We start from the raw sequence: 27,541 nt of genomic DNA on the forward strand, positions 1-27,541 counted from the left end.
ACGGGTCCTTGGAGAGGGACATCATGCTTGGGAGGGTGGAGGGACAGCGCAGGAGGGGAAGACCCTCTATGAGATGGATTGAGTCGGTGACTGGGGTAATCAGGATGGGTGTGTCAGAGGCGGTGCGGTTGGCGCAGGATAGAGCAGGGTTTAGAGCTGTTGTGCAAGGGTCGCTGCTATGAGTCGGAAACGACTCGATGGCACATAACAACAACAACAATGATTTTTTTCATCTTATTTGGATCCATAATCAACACCCTTGATACCAGTTGTCAGGAAATCAAAAGACAAATTTCATTGGGAAAATCTATGGTCAAAGACCTTCCCAGATGTTAAAGAACAACAGAGGCCGTCTAATCCAAGCCATGGCATCCTCAGTTGCTTGCTGTGCGTCTGAGATTTTCTCTGTATTGTCCCTGTCTGAGTATACAGTGTTTACATATTATCTAGTGCTCAAGAAAAAAAATCTGAGCCATCCTAGATTCCATATTTTCTGCCTTCTCATCCATGGTCTGATCCAGGCCATGGTGTTTTCAGTTATTTCCTATGAGCTGAAAGTTGGACAATGAAAAAGGATGACAGAACTGATGCCTTTGAGTTGTCGTGCTAGAGAAGAGCATTGACTATATCATGGACCGTCAAGTGACAAAATAGGTCACTCATTAGAGGCAAGGATTTTGAAGCTCTATCGCACATACTTTGGGCATGTTGTCAGGAGAGGTAAATCCTTTAGAGAAGACAGCGTGCTTGGAAAGGTAGAGGGTCAGTACAAGAGAAGAAGATCCTGGATCAGGAGAATTGACACGGTGACAGTGGCATCAAGGGCAGAAGTGTCGGAGATGCTGAGGTTGGTTCGGGATAAGACAGGGTTCAGAGCCATTGTTCATAGGGTCACTTTGAGTCATAGCTCATAACAACATAACATAAAAAGAAATAAATGAAAGCTGTTATTATCTTGGAGTCTCAAAGTAGTATACAAGGTTCATGTATTAACTCTACCAGAATATTGGAGGTTTGAGTCTACCCAGAGATGTCTTGGAATTTAGGCTGGAATTCTACTTTTAAAAATACAAAAAAAAAAAAAAACGCCACTGAAAATCCTATGGCGCATGCACAGTTCTGCTCTAACATATCTAGTATCTCCATAGATCATAAATAACTTCACAGCAACTGAATATTGTGTTGTGTTGTTATTGATTGCCTGTGAGTCAATCATGACTCACAGCGACTCTATGAACAAAAGGCCTGAAGCCCATCTACAAGTATCGACATTTATCAAAGTTAATGGAGTTTCCGGAGGCGAGTTGTTTAGGAAGTAGATGCCACTTCTGCTTCCACACCTGTCATAGTATGTTATTGTTTGCGTCACCTGCGATGCATAGCAACCCTATGTACAGTAGCTCTGAACCCTTCCCTGTCCTGAGCCAGTCTCACTAATTCTGACACACCAACCCCCGTCGCCCCAGTCACTGTATCAGTCCATCTCATCCAGGGTCTTCCTCTCCTGTGCTGTCCATCCACCCTTCCGAGCATGATGTCCTTTTCCAAGGACTGATCTCTCCTGGCCACATGCCCAAAATAAGTGAGACGGAGCTTAAAAATCCTAGCCTCCAAGAAGAGACTTGGTTTCACCTCTCCAAGAGAGACCTATTTGAATATTGTATTATTATCTTATGATGTTTAATAAATAACCTAAGGTTTTTATTTCTGTGGTCGCTAATTTGGTCAGAATTTTTACCATTCTTTCAGTTGTGGGAAATACTCTTGATTAATTGGTATAGTCCCCATTGCTTTAGCTTTTTATGAGAAATAGAGGTCTGATTGATTTTGAAAGAGATTCATACAGATCTGAATATTCCTTTTTTATTTACAAAGAGAAGTGCACTTATCCTCACTTCTAAGGACTCTTCATAATGTTTAACCAAAACAAAATCCCACTGCTGCTATTTCCAACTCATAGCAACCCTGTAAGACAGAACCGAACTGCCCCACAGGGTTTTGGAGGCTGTGAACCTTTATGCCTCATCTTCCTCCCATGGAGCAGCTGGTGGTTTAGCCCACTGGCTTTGGGTTAGCAGCTGACCACTTAGCCGCCAGTGGCTGCTTTCTTGGTCTTTGAATGCCTTGGACATAGTAACTCCTAGAAGACTAAACTTGGCATCTTATTCCTTTACCTTTTAAGCATCTCTCAACTCATCCAAATTATTTTCCATTCTTCATATACTATTAATTTTGCCATACTAAGGTCACTGGAGTCATTCTAGTGCCTATTTTAATTGCTCTTTTTTTATCTTTATTGTTCTTCTAAAGATTAAATATACAGCCTTTCAGTGTAGATGAGAAGCTCTATTTGAACTGTGAGAGAAAAGTTTGTTTCTAATGTTGACTTTCTGCCATATTAAAAAAATTTTAAAAATAGTTTTCTTCCAGTGTATGCTACACTTTGTTGTTGTTACTGTTAAGTGCCGTTGAGCAGCATGCAACTCATAGGGACACAAGGAACAGATCTGAACCATATCCTATCCTGTGCTGTCCTTATCATCTCTGATAGGCTTGAGCCCATTGCCACAGACACTGAATCAATCCACCTCATTGAGGAGCTTCCTCTCTTTCATTGATGCTCCACCTTTCCATTTATGATGTTCCTCTCAAAGGACATCTCCTAACAACTTGCCCAAAGTACGTGAGACAGAGCTTTATTGTCTCTGCCTCTAAGAAGCCCTCTGGTTGTATTTCCTCCAAAACATATCTGTTTGTACTTTTAGCAGTCCATGGGATTATCCAGAACTCTTCTCCAACACTACAAATCAAAGGCATCAGTTCTTCTGTCATCTTTACTCATTGTCCAGCTTTCAGATGCTTAGCTGGTGATTAAAAAGATTGTGGCTTGAATGAGGTGCACCTTAAACTTTACATTTACATCATTGCTCTACAAGAGGGGAGGTCTCTGACAGCCGACTTTCACAGTGCTTTACATATCCAGATTACTTGACTGCTGGTACCAAGAGTGTTGATGTGAATCCAAGTAAGAAAGAATCATTAACTATCATGATGTTGCCTACTGGCCCAGTATTAAGAACTCTTGTTTGTTTTTTGTTTTTTTTTTTCCGAATGAGTTGGTTTAAATCCAGATGGCACAGCATTCTGGGCATAACAAAGAATGAAGAGCAAATTCTGGATTGCATGTACTTTGACCACACAGCTAAGATTGGGATGGATGAGTGAGAACTGAAGAGATGGACCATTCCTGTGGCTTCTTTGTCTTCATTGTTTTACAAAAGTTTATTCTTAACTGTGTGGATCACAACAAACTGTGGCTGACTCTGAGAAGAATGGGAATCCCTGAATACCTGATTATGCTTATGTGAAACCTATACTTTGACCAGGAGGCAGTCGTCACAACCGAGCAAGGAAACACTATATGGTTCAAAATTGGGAAGGATGTGCATCAAGGATGTGTCCTATCTCCATATCTTTTCAATCTATATGCACAACAGATTATATGAGAGGTTGGGCTCTATGAGAAGAAATGTGGCTTCAGGATTGGAGGTAGACTCATCAACAATCAGCGTTATGCAGATAACACAACCCTGCTTGTTGAAACTGAGGAGGACCTGAAGTGCTTGCTGCAGAAAGTGAAGGACTGCAGCCTTCAATATGAATTGAAGCTCAACATCAAGAAAACAAAGATTCTCATCACTGGGATATTTGGCAGCATCATGATAGATGGTGAAGAGATTGATATTATTGACAGCTTCAATTTGCTTGGCTCTACAATCACTACTCTTGGTACCACCAGCAAGGAAATTAAAAGATGAATTGCATTGGGAAAGTCTGCTGTCAGAGACCTCTCCAAAGTACTGAAGAACAATGATGAGTCTGGAGACTAAGGTGCACCTGATATGGGCCATGGTCTTTGCAACTACTTGCTATGCATCAGTGAGCTAGACAATGACAAGGATGAGAGAAGGAGAGTTAATGCCTTTGAGCTTTAGTGCTGGAGAAAAGTATTGAATATACCATGGACGCTAGGAGGACAAACAAGTTGGTCCTAGAGAGGATGAATCCAAGCTGTTCCTTGGAGGCAAGGATTCTGAAACTTAGTCTATCATACTTTGGACATGTTGCAAGGCGGGATCAGTCCTTGAAGAGGGACATCATGCTTGGGAGGGTGGAGGGACAGCACAGAAGAGGAATACCCTCGATGAGATTAATTGATTCAATCACTGGGGTAATGGGTATAGATAGGTGTGTTGGAGACAATAAGATTGGCAAGGGATAGAGCAGGGTTTAGGGCTGTTGTCTATAGGGTCGCTATGAGTCACAGGCAACTCGACAGCACATAACAACAACAACATTCTTAAATGTACAACAGGCTCCAAGACAACACTTCGTTTTAACTACAGGTGGCAACAGATGTTATAGCAGAGAATCAAGATGTCTTAAACAGGAACGGAAGTAAGGTTCACCATTACCTTAGTCACAAAGAACAGCTTATTTTTTTGCCAGATTTCTTAATTCCACCTGTGGCCAGGGAACCTTTGCCTGTGGCCTTCACTTTTAGCTCCTCGAGTGTCTTCTGATCTTCTTTTTGCTTCTGCTTTAAAGCCTTATGTTCCTCATTCATTTTCTTGGTCTGCTTCTTGGACTGTTTCAGAGGCTCCTTCTTGTACCTTTGAGGCCAGACATGGCGCCAGCCACTCCTTCCCCAGATCTCCATTTCTGTTTTTTTAATGTTGAGATGTTACCCGTATTGAAGACTGCAGTCTCTGTTCCTCTGCACAAGCACCAAAGGTCCCCCTCACTTTCAGCAAGCAAAGTTGTGTTGTCTGCATAATGCAGGTTGTTGATTAGTCATCCTTCAATCCTGATTCCACATTCCTCCTCATAGAGCCCAGCCTCCTAGATAATCTGTTCTGAATTTAGATTGAAAAAGTATAGAGATAGGACATATCCCTGCTTTACACCCTTCCTGATTTTGAATCATGCAGGCTTTCCTTGCTCTGTTCTGATGTATATGGGTATAATTAAGTGTTCTGGAATTCCCATTCTTCTCAGTATTAAGCTATAGTTTGTTGTGATCCACACAGTCAAATGACTTTGCATAGACTTTGTTTTGATCCACACAATCAAATGCCTTTCATCACATTTTAAAATTTATCTGCTACATTAAACATTGCCAATTAGCTATGTGATAGCAGATTCTCTTGCTTATTCACTTCTCTGATCATTCTTTCTCTTGCTTGTTTTTTTCTATTCTGCAAATTGCTTAAATGTTGGGTTTTCCTAAAAAATCTACTATTGCCCTCCTTTCTTTCTTGCTTTAAGTGCTGAGGTTTTTATCCTTTCTGGTTTTTGGTTGGTAGGTCTCTATCCCTTCCTACACTAATTTCAAAAGAACTAGTAGATGGTATGAACATGGCCACCACAGGGAAAGACTTACAAAGGGGGTGGGGGTACAGATTATATCATGTGGTTTATAAAAACCTTTAGGAGCATTATATAAACTATGGCAAAGAAAATAATGTTTTATTATCTGAATGTGTTTCAAGTGGGAACTAACCCATGGCTGACCCTCCAGTGGGTTTTCACAGGCTGGCAGTCGCACAGGAGAAGTCTTCCTGTCATTCTCTCAAGGAGAAGCTGTTGGATTTGAACCATGTACCTTTGCGTTGGCAGCGAAATTTCCTATCAACCACCAGAACGTTAAACTTTCACTGCCACAGTATTCCAATTAAGTTCCTGCAGCGACATAGTTAATATTTCCTGCCACCTAGTGTTCATACAGGATATTGCAAGTGATAGAGCTCTGGTGGCCTCTTGGGTAAGTGGACAAAGACTCCGAATGACAGGAGAATCAATGCCTTTGAATTATGGTGTTGGAAAAGAGTGCTGATTTTCTCATGGATTACCAAGAGAACAGACAAATATGTCTTGGAGAACATGCAACCCTTGGTGCCCCTTAGAGGCAAGAAGGGCAAAAACTACATTTCACGTATTTTGGCATGATATTAGGAGGGGCCAATTGTGGGGAAAAGACATCATTTTGTGAAAGGTCAGCAAAAGAGAAGATATTCAACAAGGTGTACCGACACAGTGATTGCAGCATGGGCTTAAGTATATCAGCGATGATGAGGATAGCCTAGGATACAGCAAAGTTCAGATCCCTTGTTCACAGGGTCACTATGAGTCATCAACCTGGAGAACACCTGATAACAGTGAGTGAGGAGTTACGTCACAGACCCAAGACAGGTGATTCGAATCTAACAGCTGCTCCACAGGAAGGAGGCATTTCCTCCACTGCTACTTACAGTCTCCGAAATTACTTTATCGGGATTTGTCCCTTGTGTTTAGTGAGCTCTGGTGGCATAGTAGATAGAGAGTGGTGCTGCTAGTCTAAAGAAGGTGCCGCTCTTATAGTTCGAATCCACCTGCAGTTCCATGGGAAAAAAGATAGACCGTCTCCTCCCGTGTGATTCACAGCCTCGGAAAATTTGCTGAAGGGTCAGCTATGAGTCCATCTTTACTCAGTAGTATATACCTGTGGGGACAGGGGCAGAGAATTCACTGTTGTTTAATAATAAATTGCAGTGAGAGGAGATGACCCATCTTTCTCCCTCTAAGCAGTTGGTGGATTCGAACCACTACAGACGTGCGGCCTTTGTGTTGGTAGTGCAACTCCTTACCCAGGAAGCTGGAGGTGTGTTGCTAACTTAGAGGCTGTGCCTTTCAGGCAGCTTGAATGTGCTCCACGGGAGAATTTCTCTGATACAGAAGCATCTGAAACCTGCTGCAGAGTCAGCTATGAGTAGGCTCCAGCTCAATGGCAGGGAGTTTTGTGGGCTGCAAATAGAAAGGATTTCAAGGCAGCTGGAGCCCACCAACTTCGCCTCAAGAGAAAGATGAGTTCTTCTCCCCTTAGGAATTACAGTGGGGGGTGGGGGAGAAGGTGGAAGATGAATTGCCTTGGAACCTGGAAGAGGTTCAGCATAAGTCAGAACTGACTTGAGGACAGTCATGGGGATGGGTGGAAGGAGCTCTTACGGAGCGGTTAATGCTTATAGCTGCTAACCGAAAGATCAGCATCCTAAACTCACCAGTCACTCTGTAGAAGAAAAATGAGGTGGTCTGCCTGTATAGAGGCAGCGCTGGTGGTGGAGTCTGCCAGCACTGCTTACTCAAAGGCCATGTGTCTCTGGTGGTGAGAATCCACCAGCTGCTTAGAAGGAGAAAGATATGTCGTCTCCTCTCATTATGATTTATCACCTTGGAAACCTGATGAACAGTCACCATGAGTTGAAACTCACTCAACAGCAACGAGTGTATATTGGAAACCCTAATGGCTCTTCTTGGTCCTGTAAGATTGTTAGGAGTCATATTTGACTCAATGGCAGTAAGTTTGGGTCTGGGGTCTTTTAGAGGTCTGGTAGCCTCGTGGGTTAGGCATTGGGCTGCTAACTAAAGGGTCGACTGTTTGAACCAACCTGCTTTTCCTTGGGCAAAGGAAGTGGCAGTCTGCTTCTGTGAAGATTTATAGGCTTGGAATCTCTCTGGGGCAGCTCTGCTCTGCCCTCCAGAATCACTGTAGGTCAAGATTGACAGGATGGCAGGAGATCTGAGGTATGGAGATCGAGTGGTGGTTAACACTCAGCTAACCAGTAACTTGGTGGTTAGAAGAACACAGTTCTACTTTGATAGACATAGGGTTAACACAAGTCAAATTCGTTTTGACTAACAGAAAATCAGTATGTCTTACAAAAAAAAATCCACCAAAGGGAAAAATATCCAATAAATTAAATGTCTAAAAATATTAAAATGACCCCTGAGGGCATATTTAGAGGAAGTCTGGTGGTTTAGTGGTGAGGAGTTGCACTACCACCCAAAGGCAGGTGGTTCAAATCCTCTAGCTGCCCCCTGGAGAAATATGGACAGGCTCCTCCCGTGTGTCTTACAGCCTCTGAAAACCCACTGGAGAGTCAGCAATGAGTCAGTTCCGACTCGACCATACATAGCATAGCAACAAATAATGCCATCTTTACCTCGACTTTTGTACTTTCCCCTGCATGGGTGCATCCTCTTCCCGTCACTGTTCTGACCAAAGAAAGTTAAAGTATTTATCTGTTGTTCCTTTTAAAAAAATTAATTAATATAAGTACATAGATTATAAAGTCCAATAGTTTCACAAAGTTTATAATAAAGACAGCATTCCTCTGCACCATTCTCTTCACATCCCTAACTCCTCCGTCTCAGGATGAGTACATTTAATTGCTAGTCATTTTTCTAATATGTTTTCACTATTCTGAATAACATTCTTATATTGCTTTTTCTTAATTTTTAATTATATTATCTCTTCCTTTTTACTATGAAAGATAAAGATTTGCCTCCTCGTGCTGATATCATTAAGTCCCAGAAATAATTGTATAATGACAGTATCAATATTATTTGTAGCAAAGTCATATTGAAAAATTGACCATCCGGTAAAAAAATACCATCAAGTAAGCTCTGGTTCACAGTGATTCTGTGTGTGAAGAGTTGGCAAGGGGGAAGAAGGGTGTCAGTGAGAGAGATTGCCACGGTGACTGCAACAGTGAGCGTGAGAGCACAGTGGAGATCATAAATACAATGCAGGATCAATCTCCATTCTCTGTAATGTTTCTGTGAGTTGGAGTTCACTGGATGGCACATAACAACAAAACCAACCTGGGTAGTGCTCCAGAGGGTTTTCAGGGGCTGATTTTTTTTTTTTTTTTAGAACTAGACCTTTCTCACCCAGTGTCTCTCGGTAGATTAGAGCCTCCACCTTTTGGTTGGAGCAGCACTACTGGGGATCTACAGACACAGTGTTTGTTGAGCTGCTGCTCTGAGTTCAGGATTTAAGCTCATATATGTCTTATTCATAAGCACAGGTGCACAGATGTGGGTGTCAGGATGGTTTCTTCTTTAGAGAAGATAGGAAAAGTAAAGTAAGCCACTTCTGAAAACTCAAGCACACCTTGTTTTCATAATGAGAAAAGATGATGTTTTGGAAACTTTTCCCACCATTTAAAAATGGAAGAAAATAATAGACTGAAACATTAAGGTTTATCAAAGGAGAAATGTCAAGAATGTGGGTTGGTTTCTTTTCCAGGGGCTTTGTGGGTGTGCATCATTTTAAATCCACACTGCAAACTGGAGGAAAAATCCTGCTGGCTGCTGCAACTGCAGAAGTGGAGTGACCTTGATGTGTGTCCCCTGGAGGACGGGAACTATGGGCATGAGCTTCCCAACATCACCAATGCGCTTCCCCAAAGTGCCAATCACAGCCCAGGTGAGCCAGGTTTCCTTTTATGCTTTTTGTGCCTGCAACTCCAAAAGTGGGAGGGCAAAGCCCTGGAACAATGGTGACTAGACAGCTTTTTGGCTGTCAGAATAGTAATCTTGAATAAGAAAAATCTGTCCTCTTGTTCATCTTAAAATGCCAAACCTTAAATAAAGCTATGCTTTTATCTTTGATGCTGTCCTTTTCCACATGGAGTGCCCGGAGTAAAATCCTGTAGTCCTCTGCAGAAATAGCTAACCTTCAAGTTCTTCATGTATAATGCATCTTGGCCTCAGTTGGAATTGGTTTTTGTCTCAGAAGACCTACTCAAGGGAGGGATAGAGGGCTGGTAAAAAGAAGCTTTAAAATGTGTCCAAACAATAGCCTTTTTCACATTTTGGTTTTCTTCACATTTTTATATAGCAGATAACTGGAAGGGGATGTCCTCTCAGTTTATTATAGGATTCCCACTCCAGGAGTCCTGACTTTTCAAGACAAAGCCAGTACCATGATATTGTACCCTTTGCCTTTTGAGCTCACTGGCCTACAGACATCACTGGGCATTATCACTCTAGTTATCAACATCAGTTCTATCTAGTTCATATAACTCAGGGGTTTTTTAAATGTTGGCAACTTTTTATTGGTAAGAGATTTTTATCTGACACTGAATTTGTATGTGGTCCTTTTCTTTTAGGTGATATAGCTGTTGATATTTTTATTTCAAGAAGCAAGTCACTTAATTCTTGTACTAGGCTTCATCTATATTTGCTATACCTAATTGGAATCAGTGTATTTAAGGCATCTAAGGTAATGAAAGACAAGGTAATTAGAGATGAAAGACAGCAGTTTTGTGACTTCTTTAAGCTGCCCTTTTCCTGTAAGTAATTTAGTCTCCACAAGGTCAGAAGTCAGTACTAGCTTTGGATGGTGGTTGTTAAATACTTTCAAGTCCACTGTGACTCATAGTGACCCTATGAACAACAGATCTGCACCTTGCCCCATCTGTGCCAGCCTCACTATCGCTGATATACGTGAGCACATTGATACAGTCACTGTGTCCATCCATCTTGTCAAAAGAAGACCAGATGCATATAAATAGTGCTCCCTAGATCTGCCTCTTCATTCCTTCTCATATATTGGTTCTTCATTCGCATGCATGTGGAGCAGTTTAAAATACCGTGGTTTACAGATATGCAAGGGAGTATAGAGGAAGCTCACACTCACTTGCTTTAAGAGTGGATCTGAAGGACACTTGGCCAAGGGCAGCACACATCAGGTCCTCGTGGCTGTCAGGACTGGCTGACCCCAGCTTCCAGCTGGAAACAATGGAGGACTCTCCAATGATTCAGATCTCCCAGAAGAGCCATGGGTGAGCATTAATATTGCTGTTAAGTATATCTGTTTTCTGCTGGACACATGAGCCTATATTTGGCCATAAAAGCCTTCTCGGGTCCCATCTCTTCCTGCTATTCCTTAGTTGTTGGAATTGACGGAAAACCTCATAAGCAGTTCTTTACTTCACCTCTGCCTTGCATGTGGCCTTCCTAGCTGTAAAACAATCCAGTGGTAAATGGGAGCTAGTCCAGGACTTAAGAACAATAAATAACATAGTTGTGCCTCTACATCTTGTGGTTCCTAGCCCTTTCAAAGTGCCAGCCAATAAGACTTTTATTTTAAGGAGTATCTTCCCTCTGTAACTTGATTTGTGTCATCGTTAGAATCTCTAAGTGGAATATTATTGCTTTTCATTTTGACTTATGTACTTTTAACTTGTTAGTTAGACTGCAACACTTCCATGATGCATCTTCAAGGATATGAACATGTATCCCTAAGCACAATTGATAACAGTGCATCTAAATTCCAAAATCAATCTCCATAATAGTCTATGTGTTTCCTACTGCCAAAGGGCCCTTTAGAGTAGTGAGAGAAGATCTTCACCCTGAAACCTACAGCGTCCCTTTTCAGCAGGAAGTAGTTAAGAGAGTCCGCCGCCCCATTTTCCTTATGAATCAGGGTGAAATCTCTCTCAGGGAGGAGTGACAGGGAATGGCAAAGGATGCATGGACAAAAGAGATTAATCAGAACTGGTTTTGATGGGGACTATGGCAACATGACAATGGAAGCTCAGGGAATGCTGCTTTACTAGAAGTATTTTTGTGAACTTATTTTGCTTTCGTGGTTACATTTGTTTGATTATGTATAAAGGATTAAGAGACAAGGAAGAATGAACCCTGAAGAAAAGAAATTATGCTCATCTTGATGATCTCAAAATTATGATTTAAACAAAAGAGGGGGAAATGAGGGAAGCCGAATATCAAATTTACTAATAGTAGACCAAATGCTATATCAGGAAATGAGGGAGGCTTAATACAAGCTGAAGGTCACCTGGTGGTGCTAAGGTGTTCCCTAAGAGTCAACATTGTTCTTAGTTTGTATCAATTGAATCCCTCCCTCCTGAGATTAGCAAAAAGAGGAACTTGGCCTTATCTGTAAAAGACTTCACCATTATCCTTTGGTTTTGTTTTGTACTTCCTTATGATTTTACTTTGTTTACCTTCCTTATGATTCTAAATAAATACTCAGAGAAGCATGGCTTGGGGCCTTCAGTCATGGGAACTGTTGGCCCCCTGTTTTTCACACTCTGTGTTCTATATCATTTAAAAAAAAAATACTGGGTTTTAGGTCAGGTATACCTTAGTTCTCAAAGTGACATTTTTGCTTCTTAAAACTTTATAGGGTCACTATGAGTCGCAAACGACTCGACGGCACATAACAACAACAACAACAACAAAACTTTATGTCATTTGAGTCCTTGACTGCTGCTTCTGTGGGTGTTGATGGTAGATTCAAGAAAAGTGAATTTAAAAAATATTTTCTATCCTTTCTCCATATATCATGATGCTATTTATTGATTGTGGAAGTTTTTATAATTCCAGTCCTTGCTCCACTTATCATGAAGTTGTTTATTGGTTGTGAAGGTTTTTGTTTTCTTTATTCTGAAAGTGTAATCTATACTCAAAACTGTTTAACTGTTGTTGTTGTTGTTGTTAAGTACTGTCAAATCATAGACAACTCATAGCTACCCTCTCTGAGATTTCCCAAAAGGAAATAAAGCCACAGGTATGGGGAACAGGACTTCAACTCATATTCTGGGGGAGACAGTTCAATTAATAAGACTTCCTAACTGCTTCCATTTCTACTCTTTCATCTTATAGTCTATTCTCAATACTGCTGCTAGAGTTCGCCTTTTTAAATACAAATCTAATCATATTTGTTCATGTTAAAGATAGCCAGTTACTCATCTTACTCATAAAGCCTAAGACATCTTTCACTAATGGCCTTCAAGGCCCTCCATGACCTGTTGTTGTTGTTAAGTGCCATGAGTCAAGTACAATTCGTAGCAACCCTATGAACCCCCATGCCATCACCTCTGATGTACCTGAGCCCATTGTCACAGGCACTGTGTCAATCCGTTTCATAGAAAGTCTTCCTCTCTTTCACTGATCACCTTTCCAAGCATGATGTTCTTTTCCAAGGACTAGCCCCTTTTTACATGCCTACAATATGTGAGACAAAACTTAACTATATGTGCCTCCCAGGAGCACCCTGGTTGGAATTTCTCTAAGACTTACTTGTTGATTTGGAAGTCCATAGAATATTCAGTACTCTTCTCCAACACTGCACCTCAAAGGCATTAATTCTTCCATCATCCTTAGTCCTTGTCTACTTTTCAGATGCATAGCAAGTAATTGAAAAGACCATGGCTTGAATTAGATGCACTTTGGTCTTTAAAGTGACATTGTTGCTCCTTAACACCATACAGAGTCCTTGACAGCTGATTTACCCAATGTAACATGTTTGTTGATTTCTTTTTAAAAAAATTTTTTTTTAATTTTAACAAAAATTTACAGAGGCTTTGGATTTCCATTCATTCATTGTTGCACTTTTCTCCCTGCCCATCCCTCCCCCCATCTCTTGATTTCTTTTTTTTTTTCTCTCTCTTGAATTCTTAACTGCTGGTGCCACAGGTGTTGATTATGGATCCAAGGAAGATGAAAACATTTACAACTTCAGTCTTTCTCCATCTATTATGATGCTTCCCATTGGCCTAGTGGTGAGGATTCTTGTCTTCCCATGTTGAGATGTAGTCCATAATGAAGGCTGTAGTCTTTGATCTTCTGCAGCAAATGTATTAAGTCCTCAGAGCTCTTTGCAGGGAGCTCTGATGGCCTAGTGGTAAGAAGCTGTGCTGCAATCCCAAAGGCATGTAGTTTGAACCACCAGCTGTTTTGTGAGAGAATGGGCAGTGTCCTCCTGTACAATTAAATGCCTTGGAAAACCCATCAGAAGGTCAGCTATGGGTCAGTTGTGACTTGATAGCACACACCACAAGCTTTTGGCAAGCAAGGTTGTGTCATCTGCATAAGTAGGTTGTTTATGAGCCTTTCTCTGATCCTGATGCCACGTACTTCATAAAATCCAGCCCCTACTCGTACTATCTCTCTCTTATCTCTTATGATTCTTCTACTTACTCATTCCATTCTAGTTATACTTGCCTCCTTGCTGTTCTGCAAACTTCAAATATGCCCCATCTAAAAACCTGAGCATGTACTGCTTCTTCTGGAAATCCCTTTCCTTAGTTATCAATAAGACTTGCCCTGAAATTCCTTTTTATATGTGTCCAAGTGTTATTAGTCTATTTTATATGAAACAGTAAGCTACCCCCAGTGCCAACACCTCCTCCCCAAGTTTGCTACTTTATTCTCTGAAGTAGCCATAACAATCTAACGTATTATTTGCTCACTTGTGAAACTTCCTCTCTCCACTTGAATGTAAAGATTTATAAAGGCAGAGATACTCCTGGCATCTAGAACAGTACCTGCTTTATGGTAGACAATCATTATTTTCTAATTTAATTCATTACAAGACACATTGAGAGTCCAGTCATCATTGTGGGCTAAGCAGAACAGAGTTGTGATGCATTTCAGTTAAACTACTCCAGTCTAGAAGAGTGAATACCAGCAGTGATCCTTTACATAAGGAAGTCAAGGAGAGAAGCCGGAGGGCAGGGAGGGAGGGGAAATGGAATGGCCTATCATGCCCCAGTTGTGTGAGCTTTAGGCTTCTGGGACTAATCCGTCCTTTATTTCATTTCATGTTGACTTCTTGAGCCAGTGAAGAGAGAGGCAAATACTCCATTTTGTAGAAGGAACACTATACTTTTCTTTGAGGTACAACATGCCCGAGAAGCATTTCAGTAAAGACGGAGAGTACTATTTTGATGAGGTTTTTGTTGGTTGCTGCAGAGTCAATTCTATGTGACAGAATAGAACTGCCCCAGAGGATATTTTGACTTTAATCTTTATAGAAACTTTTCATGCAGAGCCAGAAATATAGTCCCTGGGTAGCTTCAAACCACCAACCTTTCCAAGGTTGACCAGAGTACTACCAGGGATTCTGTTTTTTATAATAACATCCTTTAATATGTGAGCCCATATCCAGTTTTGTTGTTGTTGTGTACCATCGAGTCAGAACTGACTCATAGCTGACCCATCAGGGGGTTTTCAGAAGCAGTTAATTGCATGGGAAGAAATTGCCCATTTTTCTCCCACAGAGCAACTGATGGATTTGAACCATGTACCCTTGAGCTGCCAGTGCAACTCTTTATTATTAGGCCACCGTATACAATAGGATATATCAAATTATTACTTTAGATTCCAAGGATAGGATTTTTACTGAGTAGATGAATGTATTAGTTTCTTTGCTGTTCAATCTGAATTCCCTGACTTCTCTCCTCCAGCCCCATTTCTTGGTACCGGTTCATCAGATGTGCACTCCATTTGGGCATCTCCAGAACTATATAATACTTCAATTCTCAATCTCAAAACTATTTGAACTGCCTTAGTCTGGCAGAGAGTCAGGCTCTGCGTGGTTTTTCATTTCCTTAAATGCCATTACTATTGTGCATAGTTTTTGATGGTGTAACTTTCATTTAATCCACCAGCTGCTCTACAGGAAAAGGATGGGCAGTCTCCTCCCATGCAATGTAATGTCTCTGAAAACTGCTCGCAGGTCAGCTGTGGGTCAGTTCTGTTTCAGCACCACACAGCAACACACCACATACTTTGTCTACTTTGTCCATAGAAGTCCTTTTCTTGAAGGGATGTGGTATTATAAGATACCAAGGAGAGACTAAGTTAGTCTTCTGACAACATCCATTTTTCTTATTGTGGAACAAGAGTATAAGTCGGGCTTCAACTCTTTATCAGTTTTTAATATTAATTTCCTGAAACTCCTTAGTATAATAAAGATCATTTTGTGAGGAAAGTTCTAAATTGACTAGAGAAGTTACTCAACAGCTTCTCTCTGCCTCTGAGGAAATTGTATCATCTACTGAGTAACTGAGCACCATGTTGCCAAGAAGGATCAATCCTTGGAGAGGGTCTTCATGCTCTGAAGGGTGGAGAGTCAGTGCAGGAGAGGAAAACCCTGGATGAGATGGATCAGTAGCTGATATAATGGGGTTAGGTGTGTCAGAGATAATGTAATTGGCTCACGATAGGTCAAGATTCAGCGCTATTGGTCATAGGGTCTCTGGGAATGGTAGTTGACATGAGAGCACATAACTCTCTCTCTTTAAGAAAGTTATTCCCCAAAGAATGCATAGACACTCTGCAAATTTATTTAAAAAAAGAAAAAGCAGCAATATAGCAAATACTGAGATGACAAACTGGGCAAGTAACAGCTCACCCTTAACCAGTACTATTTCCTTGCTCACTCCACCACTCCACCTCCCACCCCCACATCCTTTTATCCCTAACAAATACATAGGAGCTAGAGCTGCAGAATGCTCATCATTGGATTGTTGCACTTCTTTCTTTCCTCAGATTCTTTATCCAGACCAAGAAGAACAGTATTCACGAGAGCCATCGAAGGGCGTGAATTGCACTGGCAGGACAGCCACTTACAGCGAATAATCAGCAGTGATGTATATACAGCTTCTGCCTGCCAGCGAGAAAGCGAAAGATTACTCTTTAATTCTCAAGGCCAGCCCCTGTGGCTTGGTAAGTCTCTCACTCCTCTTCTTGGACAAGCCAGCACCAACCATAAATTGTATGTTCTTCACACAGATCTTGCAAGGCTTTGCAAGGGCCGCGGGTTTTTTATGTGATGCCTCAGCGATTTGTGTATGCACTTGGTTGAAATACTGTAGCATCAGATGGAGGAATTGTTATCTTGTCATTTCAGTTCTGAAAAGAGAAAGAACTTAACAAATCTCAAAGAGTACTAACAAAACCACTAGACATTGGCTCACAGGATCTCGGTTAATAGTTACTGATCAGCATTATAATTGACATTAAAATTGTATATTTTGCTTAAAAACCACTAAGCTTGAAACTTAAATTACCCTGTAACTGGGACAGAATCTTTATTTCTCACCAAGCAGTCTTCCACTTCATTTTCCCACTTTCTCTCTTCCCCTTTATCATAACAGGATAAAGCTATTCCACCTTGAGTTTGAATCTCCATCTGAAATGGTTTAGCAGCATGACCTTTTAGCACCTCTTTGACATTATGAGAATACCCACTCCAAAATATAGCTTTCCTTTTTTTTTTTTTTTTTTGGAGGCTCACAACAATGGCATGCATTTTTACTCTCTGTTCCCCAAACCCTCACCCCATATCTTTGTCTTTCTCAGTATCTTCCTACATCTGGATATGTCTCAGTCTCGCTCTTACCAGACTTGACTAGACTCACTGCAGGTACTGCCTGACATTCCTTTGATCTTTCCTCTTCTCTGATTCAGTGCTTATAAAACATAGATCAAATAAGCATGTGAAAAATATATACTTCATTAGCAATCTAACATGACTATATAGTAAAAGAGTTGTAAATTATCATTGTTTGGTTTTCAAATGGTCAGAGATTTTTAAAATAAAGACAAATAGTGTCTGGTGTGGAAAAAGTTGCCTGGAAATGAGTGTATATTGAGGGGGTTTTTTTCCCATTTTTATTTTCCTTTATTTTACTTAAGTGTCTGTCCAAGGACAGTGTTACAGAATGAACATGAGTTGTTCTATTTTTTTAGAGTTTTGTTTTGTTTTATTGGTTTGCTTACAAAGTTTGTATACATTGTGTTTCACACTATTCTTCATTCATATTGTGTTTCATACAATCACTCGCATGCATTATGGTTTATAAAATTAATCACCATTGGGCCTTGGTCATAATTACCCTGTGGTTTTGCCTGAATCCTTCCCATTTACTAGCACCCCCTCCAGTGAGTGTAAATTCTTATAGCCTTTCTGAAGGAGATTTCAGCAACACTAGTCAAACGCCTTTAAAGTACATTCATACTCTTTTAAATCAAGGATTCTACACCTAATGATTTATCCCAAAGCCATAATTAACTAAGGATATGCATAAACTAGGGGTTCATTAGGGCATGAATATAAATAATTTACAGATGGGAAAATTAGAAGCAATTCAAATGTTCAATAGTGAGGCAAGTGGGGTAAAGGAAAAGATAGTATGTTTATTTAACTGAATGATATGTCACCATTCCTAATGTTACAAATGTGTATTTAATGGAATGCAAAGGTATTTACAATGTGTGTTATTAAGTAGAAGCCTATAATAATACAAAATAATAAGTAAAATATCAAACATTTTTATTAGAAATTGAATAAAGTCTGGATAAATATTCATGAAATTAGAAATAGTGTTTAACTCTGAGTAATGAAATTACAGATTGTTTTTATTTGCTACCTTTTTATATGTTCTAATTTTCTTTAATTACATCTATAATTTTTATATCATTTAAAAAATAAATTCTAAAACTCCTTATAATCACTCCACCATTTTTAAGTCTTCCAGGTCTTCCCTTACCTCAAAGGTAAACCCAGATTCCTTGGTATGATATTCAGAGCTCTTCACTTTTCTAGCCTCTCTCAAGTTATGTAAGCTAACTCTAGCTCACTGAACTAATTTACCATACTCTGAAGCTGATAGAGTGTTATCATTTATACTTTAATGCTTTTGCTTATAAATTTCCTTTACCAAAAATACCTTTTCTTTTTTGTCTATGTTTTTATCCATCAAGGCTGAGCTCAGATGTTATCCTTACTCTGTAGATATTCCTGTAATGTTATTTCTTCTTCATTGTTTTGTTGTTATCTGTTTATTATAATTTTTGAGCTCTGGGATGTCAGTGACTATTTCTGTTCAACTTTTTATTCCCATTGCCCAGCATATTACATGGCATATAATGGATTTTTTCAGGTAATCTAAGATTAATAATGAGTAACATTTCCCCTTTTAGGCAGATAGTTAGTTCCTTCCTCAAGATATCCATAATGCACATTCACAAAGTAGTATATTTCACTACTGCCTCTTCCTATACCATGGTCTTTAAGGTATCTCTCTCTCAAGGTTGCACATATAATCAATTCAACTTATTTCTTTAATAAATAAAGCACAGCTGCTGGTCCACAATAGAAATCAGGTTTAATTTGAATAATTGAACTCGACTGAATAGAGATTCTCCTTATCACGTGTTCATTTTCCTAGTTTGAAATTTTAATCCAGCACAACTTTCTTCTTGCCCGGCAGAGCATGTGCCTACAGCCTGTGCCCGGGTGGATGCCCTGCGTTCCCATGGTTATCCGAAAGAGGCCCTCCGGCTCACAGTGGCCATTATCAACACTCTGAGACTACAGCAGCAGAGGCAGCTGGAAATCTACAAGCATCAAAAGAAAGGTATAATGATTAGAGGACATCTAAAGCCCTGAGGCATGAGACTGATGAGGATCTTTGGGGGATGCAAGGCCTAGTACAGGCTGTCCCCCAGGGTTGCCAACTTCAGATTCACACACATCATACTTGCCCTTTAATGTTATGTAAATTTGCCCTCACTTTGAAACAGTTGAACCAATCCCTATTCACAGTAGAGTCGTCATCATAATCACCTTCACTTGCTGCACATGCAGCTTTTAAAGAATTTAAAAGTCTTTCAGCCTTCTCTTGAACTAAAAAAAAAAAAAAAAAAACCAAACAAAAAAAACCCCCATACAACCCTCAATGCCTTCAAGTCAGAACTGACTGATAACTGATCTTCTAGCAGGTTTTCAGAGGCTGTAAATCACAGGAGGAGATTGCCCTCAGAGGAGGTGGTAGATTTGAACCTCTTGCCTTTCAGTTGGCAGTGCAATTTATTACCCATTGTTGTTTTGTGCTGTCAAGTCAGAACCACCTTTGCAGACCCTCTGCAAGGTTTCAGGGGCAGTAAATCCTAAGAATGGAGATCGCCCCTTTTCGTTCTTTCGGCACCACCATGGTGGTCGGCAAGAACAAGCGCTTTACAAAAGGTGGCAAAAAAGGAGCCAAGAAGAAAGTGGTTGATCCATTTTCTAAGAAAGATTGGTATGATGTAAAGGTGCCAGCAATGTTCAGTATAAGAAATATTGGGAAGACATTAGTCACAAGGACTCAAGGAACCACAATTGCATCTGATGGATTCAAGGGTCATGTTTTTGAAGTGAGCCTTGCTGACTTGCAAAATGACAAAGTTGCATTTAGAAAATTCAAGCTAATTACTGAGGATGTTCAAGGCAAAAACTGCCTCACCAACTTCCATAGCATGGATCTTACCCGCGACAAAATGTGCTCCATGGTCAAAAAATGGCAGACCATGATTGAAGCACATGTTGATGTCAGAACCACCGATGGTTATTTACTTCGTCTATTTTGTGTTGGTTTTACAAAAAAAAAATGCAACAATCAGATTCTGAAGACATCTTATGCTCAGCACCAACAGGTCCACCAAATCTGGAAGAAAATGATGGAAATCATGACCCGAGAGGTGCAGACAAATGACTTGAAAGAGGTGGTCAATAAATTGATTCCAGACAGCATTGGAAAAGACATAGGAAAGCCTTGCCAGTCTATTTATCCTCTCCATGGTGTACTTGTTAGGAAAGTAAAAATGCTCAAGAAGCCCAAGTTTGAATTGGGCAAACTCATGGAGATTCATGGTGAAGGTGGTAGCTCTGGAAAAGCTACTGGAGATGAGACAGGTGCAAAAGTTGAATGAGCTGATGGCTGTGAGCCACCAGTTCAAGAATCTGTTTAAAACTTAGCCTTTGAGTAATTACAAATAAAAATTACTATTTGTGAAAAAAAAAAAAAGAAAGAAAGAAAGGAGATTGCCTATCATTCTGCCCTGCAGTGGCTTGTGGATTTGAACCATCAGAACTTCGTGCCTTTGGCAGTACAACTCCTTACCCACTAGGCCACCAGAGCTCCCTCACTGCCCACTATATGACCTAAATAAGAACCATTTGCACCTGCTCCAGTTTACCTACAAATTCCACTTAAAGACTTAAAGACATAATTAGGAACTGATCTTCTTTGTGACCTGGGGATTGCTTATACTTAATTTTTAGGAAGTATTATAAAGTGGATGTGGCTTACAAGTTAGAGGATTTCAAGTTATTCCACCTGCTATGTGACCTAGAATAGCTCACTTTACCTCTCTGAAGTTTACCTTACTCATTTGTAAAATGGAAATAATATACGGGTGTCTCCCTTACAGGACAGTTCTAAGATTTGACATAAGAACACCCTTTTAATGTATGTATTTGTGCACATTGCCAGTCTTAAATCTTTGCCATCAAGACAGAACTGACACAGAGTTGACCTTCCAGTTGATTTTCAAAGGCATTAAATTGCACAGGAGGAGACTGCCCATCTTTCCCCTTTAGAGTGGCTGGTGAACTTGAACCTCCATAGAGGCCATGTAACGCCCAATGGACTATCCCACCAACTCCCTTGCACTGCCAGTGGACACCTTAAATTCAAATCACTAGTCCTTTGAGCCGATTAGTGAGTTTCTTACCAGTATGGTCTTAAGACAATAAGGGTAGGTTTTCTTTAACTCAAAGCCTGAAAGAGACTGAAGAGAAGGCCTCAGCAGGGACATAAAACAAGCTATTCTTTCCACCCCCTAAGTTCCATAGTCACTAGAGAATTGCACTGCTAACCCAAAAGTCGTGCCTCTCTAGCTGTTCAAATCCACCAGTGGCTCCATTGGAGAAAGATGGACACTATCATGCTATATGACTTACTGCCTTTGAAAATCACTGGCATGGCAGGTCAGCTGCGTCAGTGCTTACTTGGCAGAAATGAGGTGGGTTTTTTTATTTTGCTTTTTTGGGTTGGTTTTTGTTGTTTGGGGGGGGGTTTGGTGGTTTGGGTGTTTTTTTTCTTTCAGGTTTCTAAGTGTCTAATCTTCTTGCTTCCAGAGCTGTTGCAGAGAGGAACCACAACTATCACAAACCTAGAAGGCTGGGTGGGCCACCCCCTGGACCCTGTTGGCTGTCTGTTTCTCACTTTAACTGAGGCCTGCCGCCTGAATGATGATGGCTATCTGGAAGTGTCAGGTACACGGGTCAGCCTGAGACAAGCCAGGACTGCCTTTGGCAGCCTTCTCCTTCCTACTGGACTCTGCTCTGTCCTCCCGAAGTCTTTTCTTCCTCCTGTCCGATCCCAACCGCTCCTGGGAGGGTTCCTTGGGCTTCCTCTCTTTCCCACCATCAAGCCTACTTTCATATTTGACTTTACCAGCCTTCCTTTGCTGCTTTGTTATTCTTCACCATACATGCTTGAGGAGTTTCGTCCTAAAGTAATAAGAAGAGAAGCTTTAAGAGTCAGGGACCAGCCAGGTCCTCAGAGCAGTCAGGAAAGGGGAGAGAATTTTCCTTTTAGTTATGCAGCACTTCTTGGTTTCCGTTGTATTTTCCCCCACAAGACTTTTTTTGAGCAAGTTTTACAAGTGAGGAAAAAATTTTACGTTAGAAAGGAGCTAGTAATTTTTATAATTGTGTAACTTTCCTCCCAGTATTTTTTTCCTTGCTGCCCTAGGGTTGTGACTCAGTTTCTCTCTGATAGCTATTAACCATGCTATCATATCCCAAAGGGAGCGGGCAAGAGGCACAGAGAGGTCTGCCTAGCCTAAGCATCCTGGTGCCTTGTTGCCCTCAGATATGAGTGAAAGCAGAACCCCTGTGTACCAGCATGTACCTGTGGCTTCAAGCTTCCCAAACAGCACTGAATCCTACCTGTCATTGGCCCTCGAAGTTGCTTTGATGGGAATGGGTCAACAGAGGGTGATGCCTGAAGGCCTCTACGCGCAGGACAAGGTGTGCCGAAATGAGGAGCAACTTCTGAGTCGCCTCCAGGAGCTGCAGCTGGATGACGAGCTGGTGCAAACCCTGCGGAAGCAGTGCATTTTATTGCTGGATGGTAAGTAAAGAGAAATCGTTGGAGCAGTGTCTTTGGCCATGACCCAGGACTCCCCTCTCTTAACACACCATTAAAGTAACATTTCTGGCACTGAGGTGTAGTGAAAATTCCTGTGATTAGCAGAGGCACCTAGGATCCTGGAGTTCAGGTCCAGGCTGATAAATGGAGCACACAGAAACGTAACTGGCACGCTTGTCTTTTTTTCTGCAGGAGGTCCCTTCAGTGGTCTGGGAGAAGTCATCCACCGAGAGAGTGTGCCCATGCATACCTTTGCCAAGTTCTTATTCTCTGCTCTGCTGCCTCATGATCCAGACCTGTCCTATAAATTAGCCTTACGTGCCATGAGGTGGGTGGCCGTTTCCCAGCCCCATTGCCTCCACCAACTCAGAAGTCTCTAAAGATTTTTTCTTTTATCTTACTTTCTTTTCTCCTTTTCTATCTATTCTTTTGGACCTCCCATCCAAGCCTGCCCTAAATAGCTCAAACTTTTTTATATCATCTAGGATTCTTATCTAGGGTTTCTTGCTGGTTGACCCACTTGACTCCCTGGCTGTACCCCCAGCAGGCTGTCTGGGAAGGCCAGATAAGAAGCACTCTAGACCTCGAGGGCAGCCTAGATAGCCTTAGAAGGGTCTGAGTACTTCCAGCATTCAACTGAGTCATGCATGGTTCCCCAGCACAGGTTCTCAGAGGGATCTGACAGAGGTAGTGGTAGGTTTGGTTGTATCTAGACTTAAGAACAATGCACTAAGTTGATCTTGTTTCCAAACCAGAATCATGTCCTTGGTTTAGACATTTGGGCATCTGGGATGCTGCAGACCATGCAGAATTTTAGAAAGACAAAGAAATTTTAGTTAGATGAAGATTGCTAAGAATTTTCAGGCATTTAAAGTGCCCAGGCACTTGCCTCAGATGGAGTACTGTATCCGTGTTGTTGGTTTTTTAACACTTTCTTACCCATTTTCTCAAAGAACATGCTTCTCTCTTAGGTGATTCAGAATAGCAAGGATCTAGATGGTGGCTGATGACTCTCCTTGGGTCTTCTAGGTTACCGGTTCTAGAAAACTCAGCTTCTGCAGGCGACACTTCCCACCCTCACCATATGGTGTCTGTGGTACCCAGCCGTTACCCTCGCTGGTTCACACTTGGACACTTGGAATCACAGCAGTGTGAATTGGCCTCCACCATGCTGACTGCTGCCAAAGGTGAGCATAGATAGACCTTAGACTCCAGCACTCCCACTGTGCCTGTCTGCCTGTAGTCTGTCAGAGGTTAAGTGCATTTTCCTGACGAAGAGAAGCTCTTCAGCCTCCCTTGACCAACAGGAGTATTTAGAATGCTGTCATTAGAAGAGCACCTAGGAATCAGATGACCTGGGCCCAAGTAAAATCTTTGCCCTTCTTAAAAATTGTAGGACCCTGAGTATATAGAATTAGATGATCTTTAAGGTCACTTCTAGATCTCTTCATCTTCTCTTCTAGAAGTCTCTTCATCTTCCCATGCCTCTGGTTTAAAAATCTATTTAAAAATTTCATTTTTGAGGATCATTTTCAATGGCCTGTCAACCATTTTAGAGCCATTGGAAGATATAGTGAAGTGATAACTAAGATATAGCTACAAAACTCTTTAAAGATAAGGGAATTTTTTGTTTTTCCCATGACCAAAAGACAAGCAGCCCAAAGTGTTGCTCAGACTTTTGATCTCATGGACTCCCTATCATCAGCTGTGGAGGTTTCACTATAAAGAGAAGTCAGAATTAGCCCCTGCCTGAGCTGCTGTAAGACACTAACTACCACACACCCCTGAGTATTTTTCATGGATTTTTTTGAAGCATCTTTTTCTATTAACAGTAACCTTTTGTTATCTTCTTGTTATGATACACACAAAACATTTGTTGTAGAGAATGGGGGGAAATACTGCAGAAAATATTCAGCCACAGTTGAGAAATGAGGATTATAATTACTGCAAGATAATTCCTCAGTCTTACTGAGAAAAATCAATAAATTCATAACAGCCATCCGTGTATGTGTGAGGGGGAATGGTGGCAGCAGTGGCTGGTATGAGGCATCGGATTCTGAGCAGGACATGAGGTGACTGTGTGGGAAAGGGCAGCCCAGTGGCAGTGACCAGCATGGTGTGTCAGCACAAGGGACTGAGGAAGACAGCTGTGTAGCCTGGCAGGGGTGACAGAGCTCAAGCAGGATAAGGAAGACACATGTTGAAGAAGAAGTAACAGTGACCCAATAAGGTGTGTCAGAATCCAAAGGGCATAAGGAGGGCTTTTGTACAAAGCATCAGTAGTGAACAACAGTAAAATGGTTGACATCATAAATGAATGATGATAACATATGTATATCATAAATAAAAAAGGGGTAAAGATCTTTTTCTTGACCAGAAAAGATAGTTAGAGATATGCAACATCAAAAGCTAGAAAGAATCTTCCTATATTGGGTTGAAATTGGAAGCATTAGTACAAACTCATGGAGATATACATACGTACATATATATACACACATATATGCATATACATACACATATATACACACATATATACATATATATACATATATATGTATATATATATATATATAAAATCACTGGTGATGTAGTCTATAATAAATTGCTCTGCTAACCCAAAGATGTCTCCATTGGTTCGAATCCACTACTATGAGTGTTGAGTCACTGTGAGTCAGAATCAACTTGACAGCACTGAGTGATGGAAGTAAATGGAGATGTATTATTGTTATTGTTGTTGTTGTGGTTGTTAGGTACCCTTGAGTCAGCTTCAACTCATAATGACCCTATGAACAATGGATCTGAACCTTATCCTATCCTGTGCCATCCTCATAATTTCTGTCATGCTTGAACCCATTGCTTCATTCACTGTGTTAATCCACCTCATTAAGGGTCTACTTCTCTTTCACTGACCCTCTACCTTTCCAAACATGTTGTCTTTTTCCAAGGACTCACCCCTCACAATAATATGCCCAATGTAAGATTAAGCTTAATCATCCTTGCCTCTAAGGAGCATACTGGTTGCAGCTTCTCAATGGCATATTGTTTGTCCTTTTGTTAGTCAATGGGATGGATAATCAGTACTCTTCTCTAACACAACTCAAAGGCATCAATCCTTATTCATTGTCTAACCCTCAGATGCGTAGCAGGAGATTGAAAAGACCAAAACTTTAATCAGGCACATCTTAGCCTTTAAACTGGTATCATTGCTCCTTGGCAATATTGGAAAGTTCCTTGACAGCATACTTTTCCAATGCAACATGTCTTTTGATTTTTTAACTGCTGCTATCAAGAGTGTTGATTGTGGATCAAAGTAAGATAAGCATTAACAATGTCAATTTTTTTCTCTTTCTCTCATGATGTTTTCTATTGGCCCAGTGGTGAGAATTTTTGTTTTCTTGATATTAAGATGTAATTTATATTGAAGGCTATAGTCTTTGGTCCTCTGCAGCAAGTGCTTCAAATCCTCCTCACTTTCAGCAAGCAAGGTTATGTCCTCCAATCTTAATATCACATTCTTCTTCATAAAGTTCAGCTTCTTGAATTAATTGCTCAGCATACAGGTTGAGTAGGTATGGAAAAAGGATACAGTCCTGATACATTCCTTTCTTGATTTTAAAGTGAATACATGCTGTATTCACTTGAACTATTCAGACAACAGTTTCTTAATCTATGGATGTGTGTGTCTGTGTCTGTGTGGGTGTCTGTGTGGGTGTCTGTGTGTGTGTCTGTGTGTGTGTGTGTGTCTGTGCGTGTGTCTGTGTGTCTGTCTGTCGGTTACTGAGAAGTCCTGAGAGCAGCAATTCCCAAATATCATGAACACGTCATGTAGGAACCAGTGCTGCTTACAGACATGAACTATTTTACAGATTTGGTAAGAAAAATACAAGATTAATCTGGAACACCTTGTTCCAGAAAGTAAAGACAAACTCAAAGAATAATGGAGACCTTTACCACTGGGAAAATCTGGGACAGTTTGAGCATCAACATAAATAACTGATGTCTGCTGCACAACTATTAAACATGCTGTCAAGTCACTTTTGACTCAGTGACTTAGAAGGACAGAAAAAAAAATAGAGCAGAGTACAGCTGTCCCATAGGATTTCCAAGGTCATAAATGTTTACAAAAGCAAACTTTCACAACTTTCTCCTGCTGAGAACCTGGTGGGTTCAAACAGCTGGCCCTTCACTTAGAAAACAAATGCTTAGTCACTGTACCACCCAGGCTCCTTTTTCTTAAAATTTTTAGCTAAAGTCCAGAATATTGACTGACAACACTAACTGCTCACGAAGATACAGAGCATCTGAAATTTTGTTTCTCATGAAAATGCAAAATTGTATAGTCACTTTGAAAGACAAAATGGCAGTTTCTAACAAACCTGGATATAAGACTGCCGTTCAATATAGCAGTCACTCTTTTAGAAGTGAGATGAAAACATAGGCCTACATAAAAACTTACACATGAATGTGGTGGAATTATTCCTAGTTGCAAAAAATTGCAAGCAACTCAAAGACCCTTCAGTAGGTAAGTGAACAAACAAAACCGTGGTACTTCCTAGAGTAATAATAGTAAAATCATTGCCCCAGGAAAAGACAAGGAGAGACGTCCATTCCTGCGGCTAAGTGGAAGAAGGGGAGCTCTGGTGGCAGAGTGTGTGAAGAGATGTGCTGCTAACCTACAGCCCCTGGCAGGCTGAATCCACTGCCTGTCTACACGAGAAAGGGCGACTCTCTCCTCCTCTATAATTTACAGCCTCAAAAGCCCAGTGGAGGGTCAGCCATGAATCACTTCTGACTCAGTGGCAATGAATATAAGGACATTTCTTTTTTTTCTTTTTTTAAATTTAGTTTGTTTATTTTTCATTTCAATGAACATCTACAGAGATTTTGGAATTCCATTCATTCATTGTTGCACCCTTCTCCCC

General features: G+C 40.8%; 1 protein-coding gene and 2 pseudogenes across 1 annotated transcript in view; 2 read left to right on the top strand and 1 right to left on the bottom strand.

The window, feature by feature from the left end:
- LOC102856819 overlaps positions 1-4,720 on the bottom strand; it is a 25,573-nt pseudogene extending 20,853 nt beyond the window's left edge.
- The window catches only part of LOC102844716 (zinc finger SWIM domain-containing protein 5-like), a 294,761-nt gene that overhangs the window by 215,534 nt on the left and 51,686 nt on the right, over positions 1-27,541 (top strand). The window contains exons 5-11 of the mRNA XM_006898995.1: positions 9,128-9,307; positions 16,186-16,362; positions 18,912-19,058; positions 21,602-21,739; positions 22,341-22,601; positions 22,812-22,947; positions 23,649-23,806. Of these exons, the coding sequence (XP_006899057.1) occupies positions 9,128-9,307; positions 16,186-16,362; positions 18,912-19,058; positions 21,602-21,739; positions 22,341-22,601; positions 22,812-22,947; positions 23,649-23,806 (1,197 nt within the window). The remainder of the gene's footprint in view (positions 1-9,127; positions 9,308-16,185; positions 16,363-18,911; positions 19,059-21,601; positions 21,740-22,340; positions 22,602-22,811; positions 22,948-23,648; positions 23,807-27,541) is intronic.
- On the top strand, positions 19,633-20,430 carry LOC102844301 (annotated as a pseudogene).

This window comes from Elephantulus edwardii, unplaced genomic scaffold, assembly GCF_000299155.1.
Source record: "Elephantulus edwardii isolate Elephantulus edwardi_28Jun2011 unplaced genomic scaffold, EleEdw1.0 scaffold00243, whole genome shotgun sequence".
NCBI lineage: Eukaryota > Metazoa > Chordata > Mammalia > Macroscelidea > Macroscelididae > Elephantulus > Elephantulus edwardii.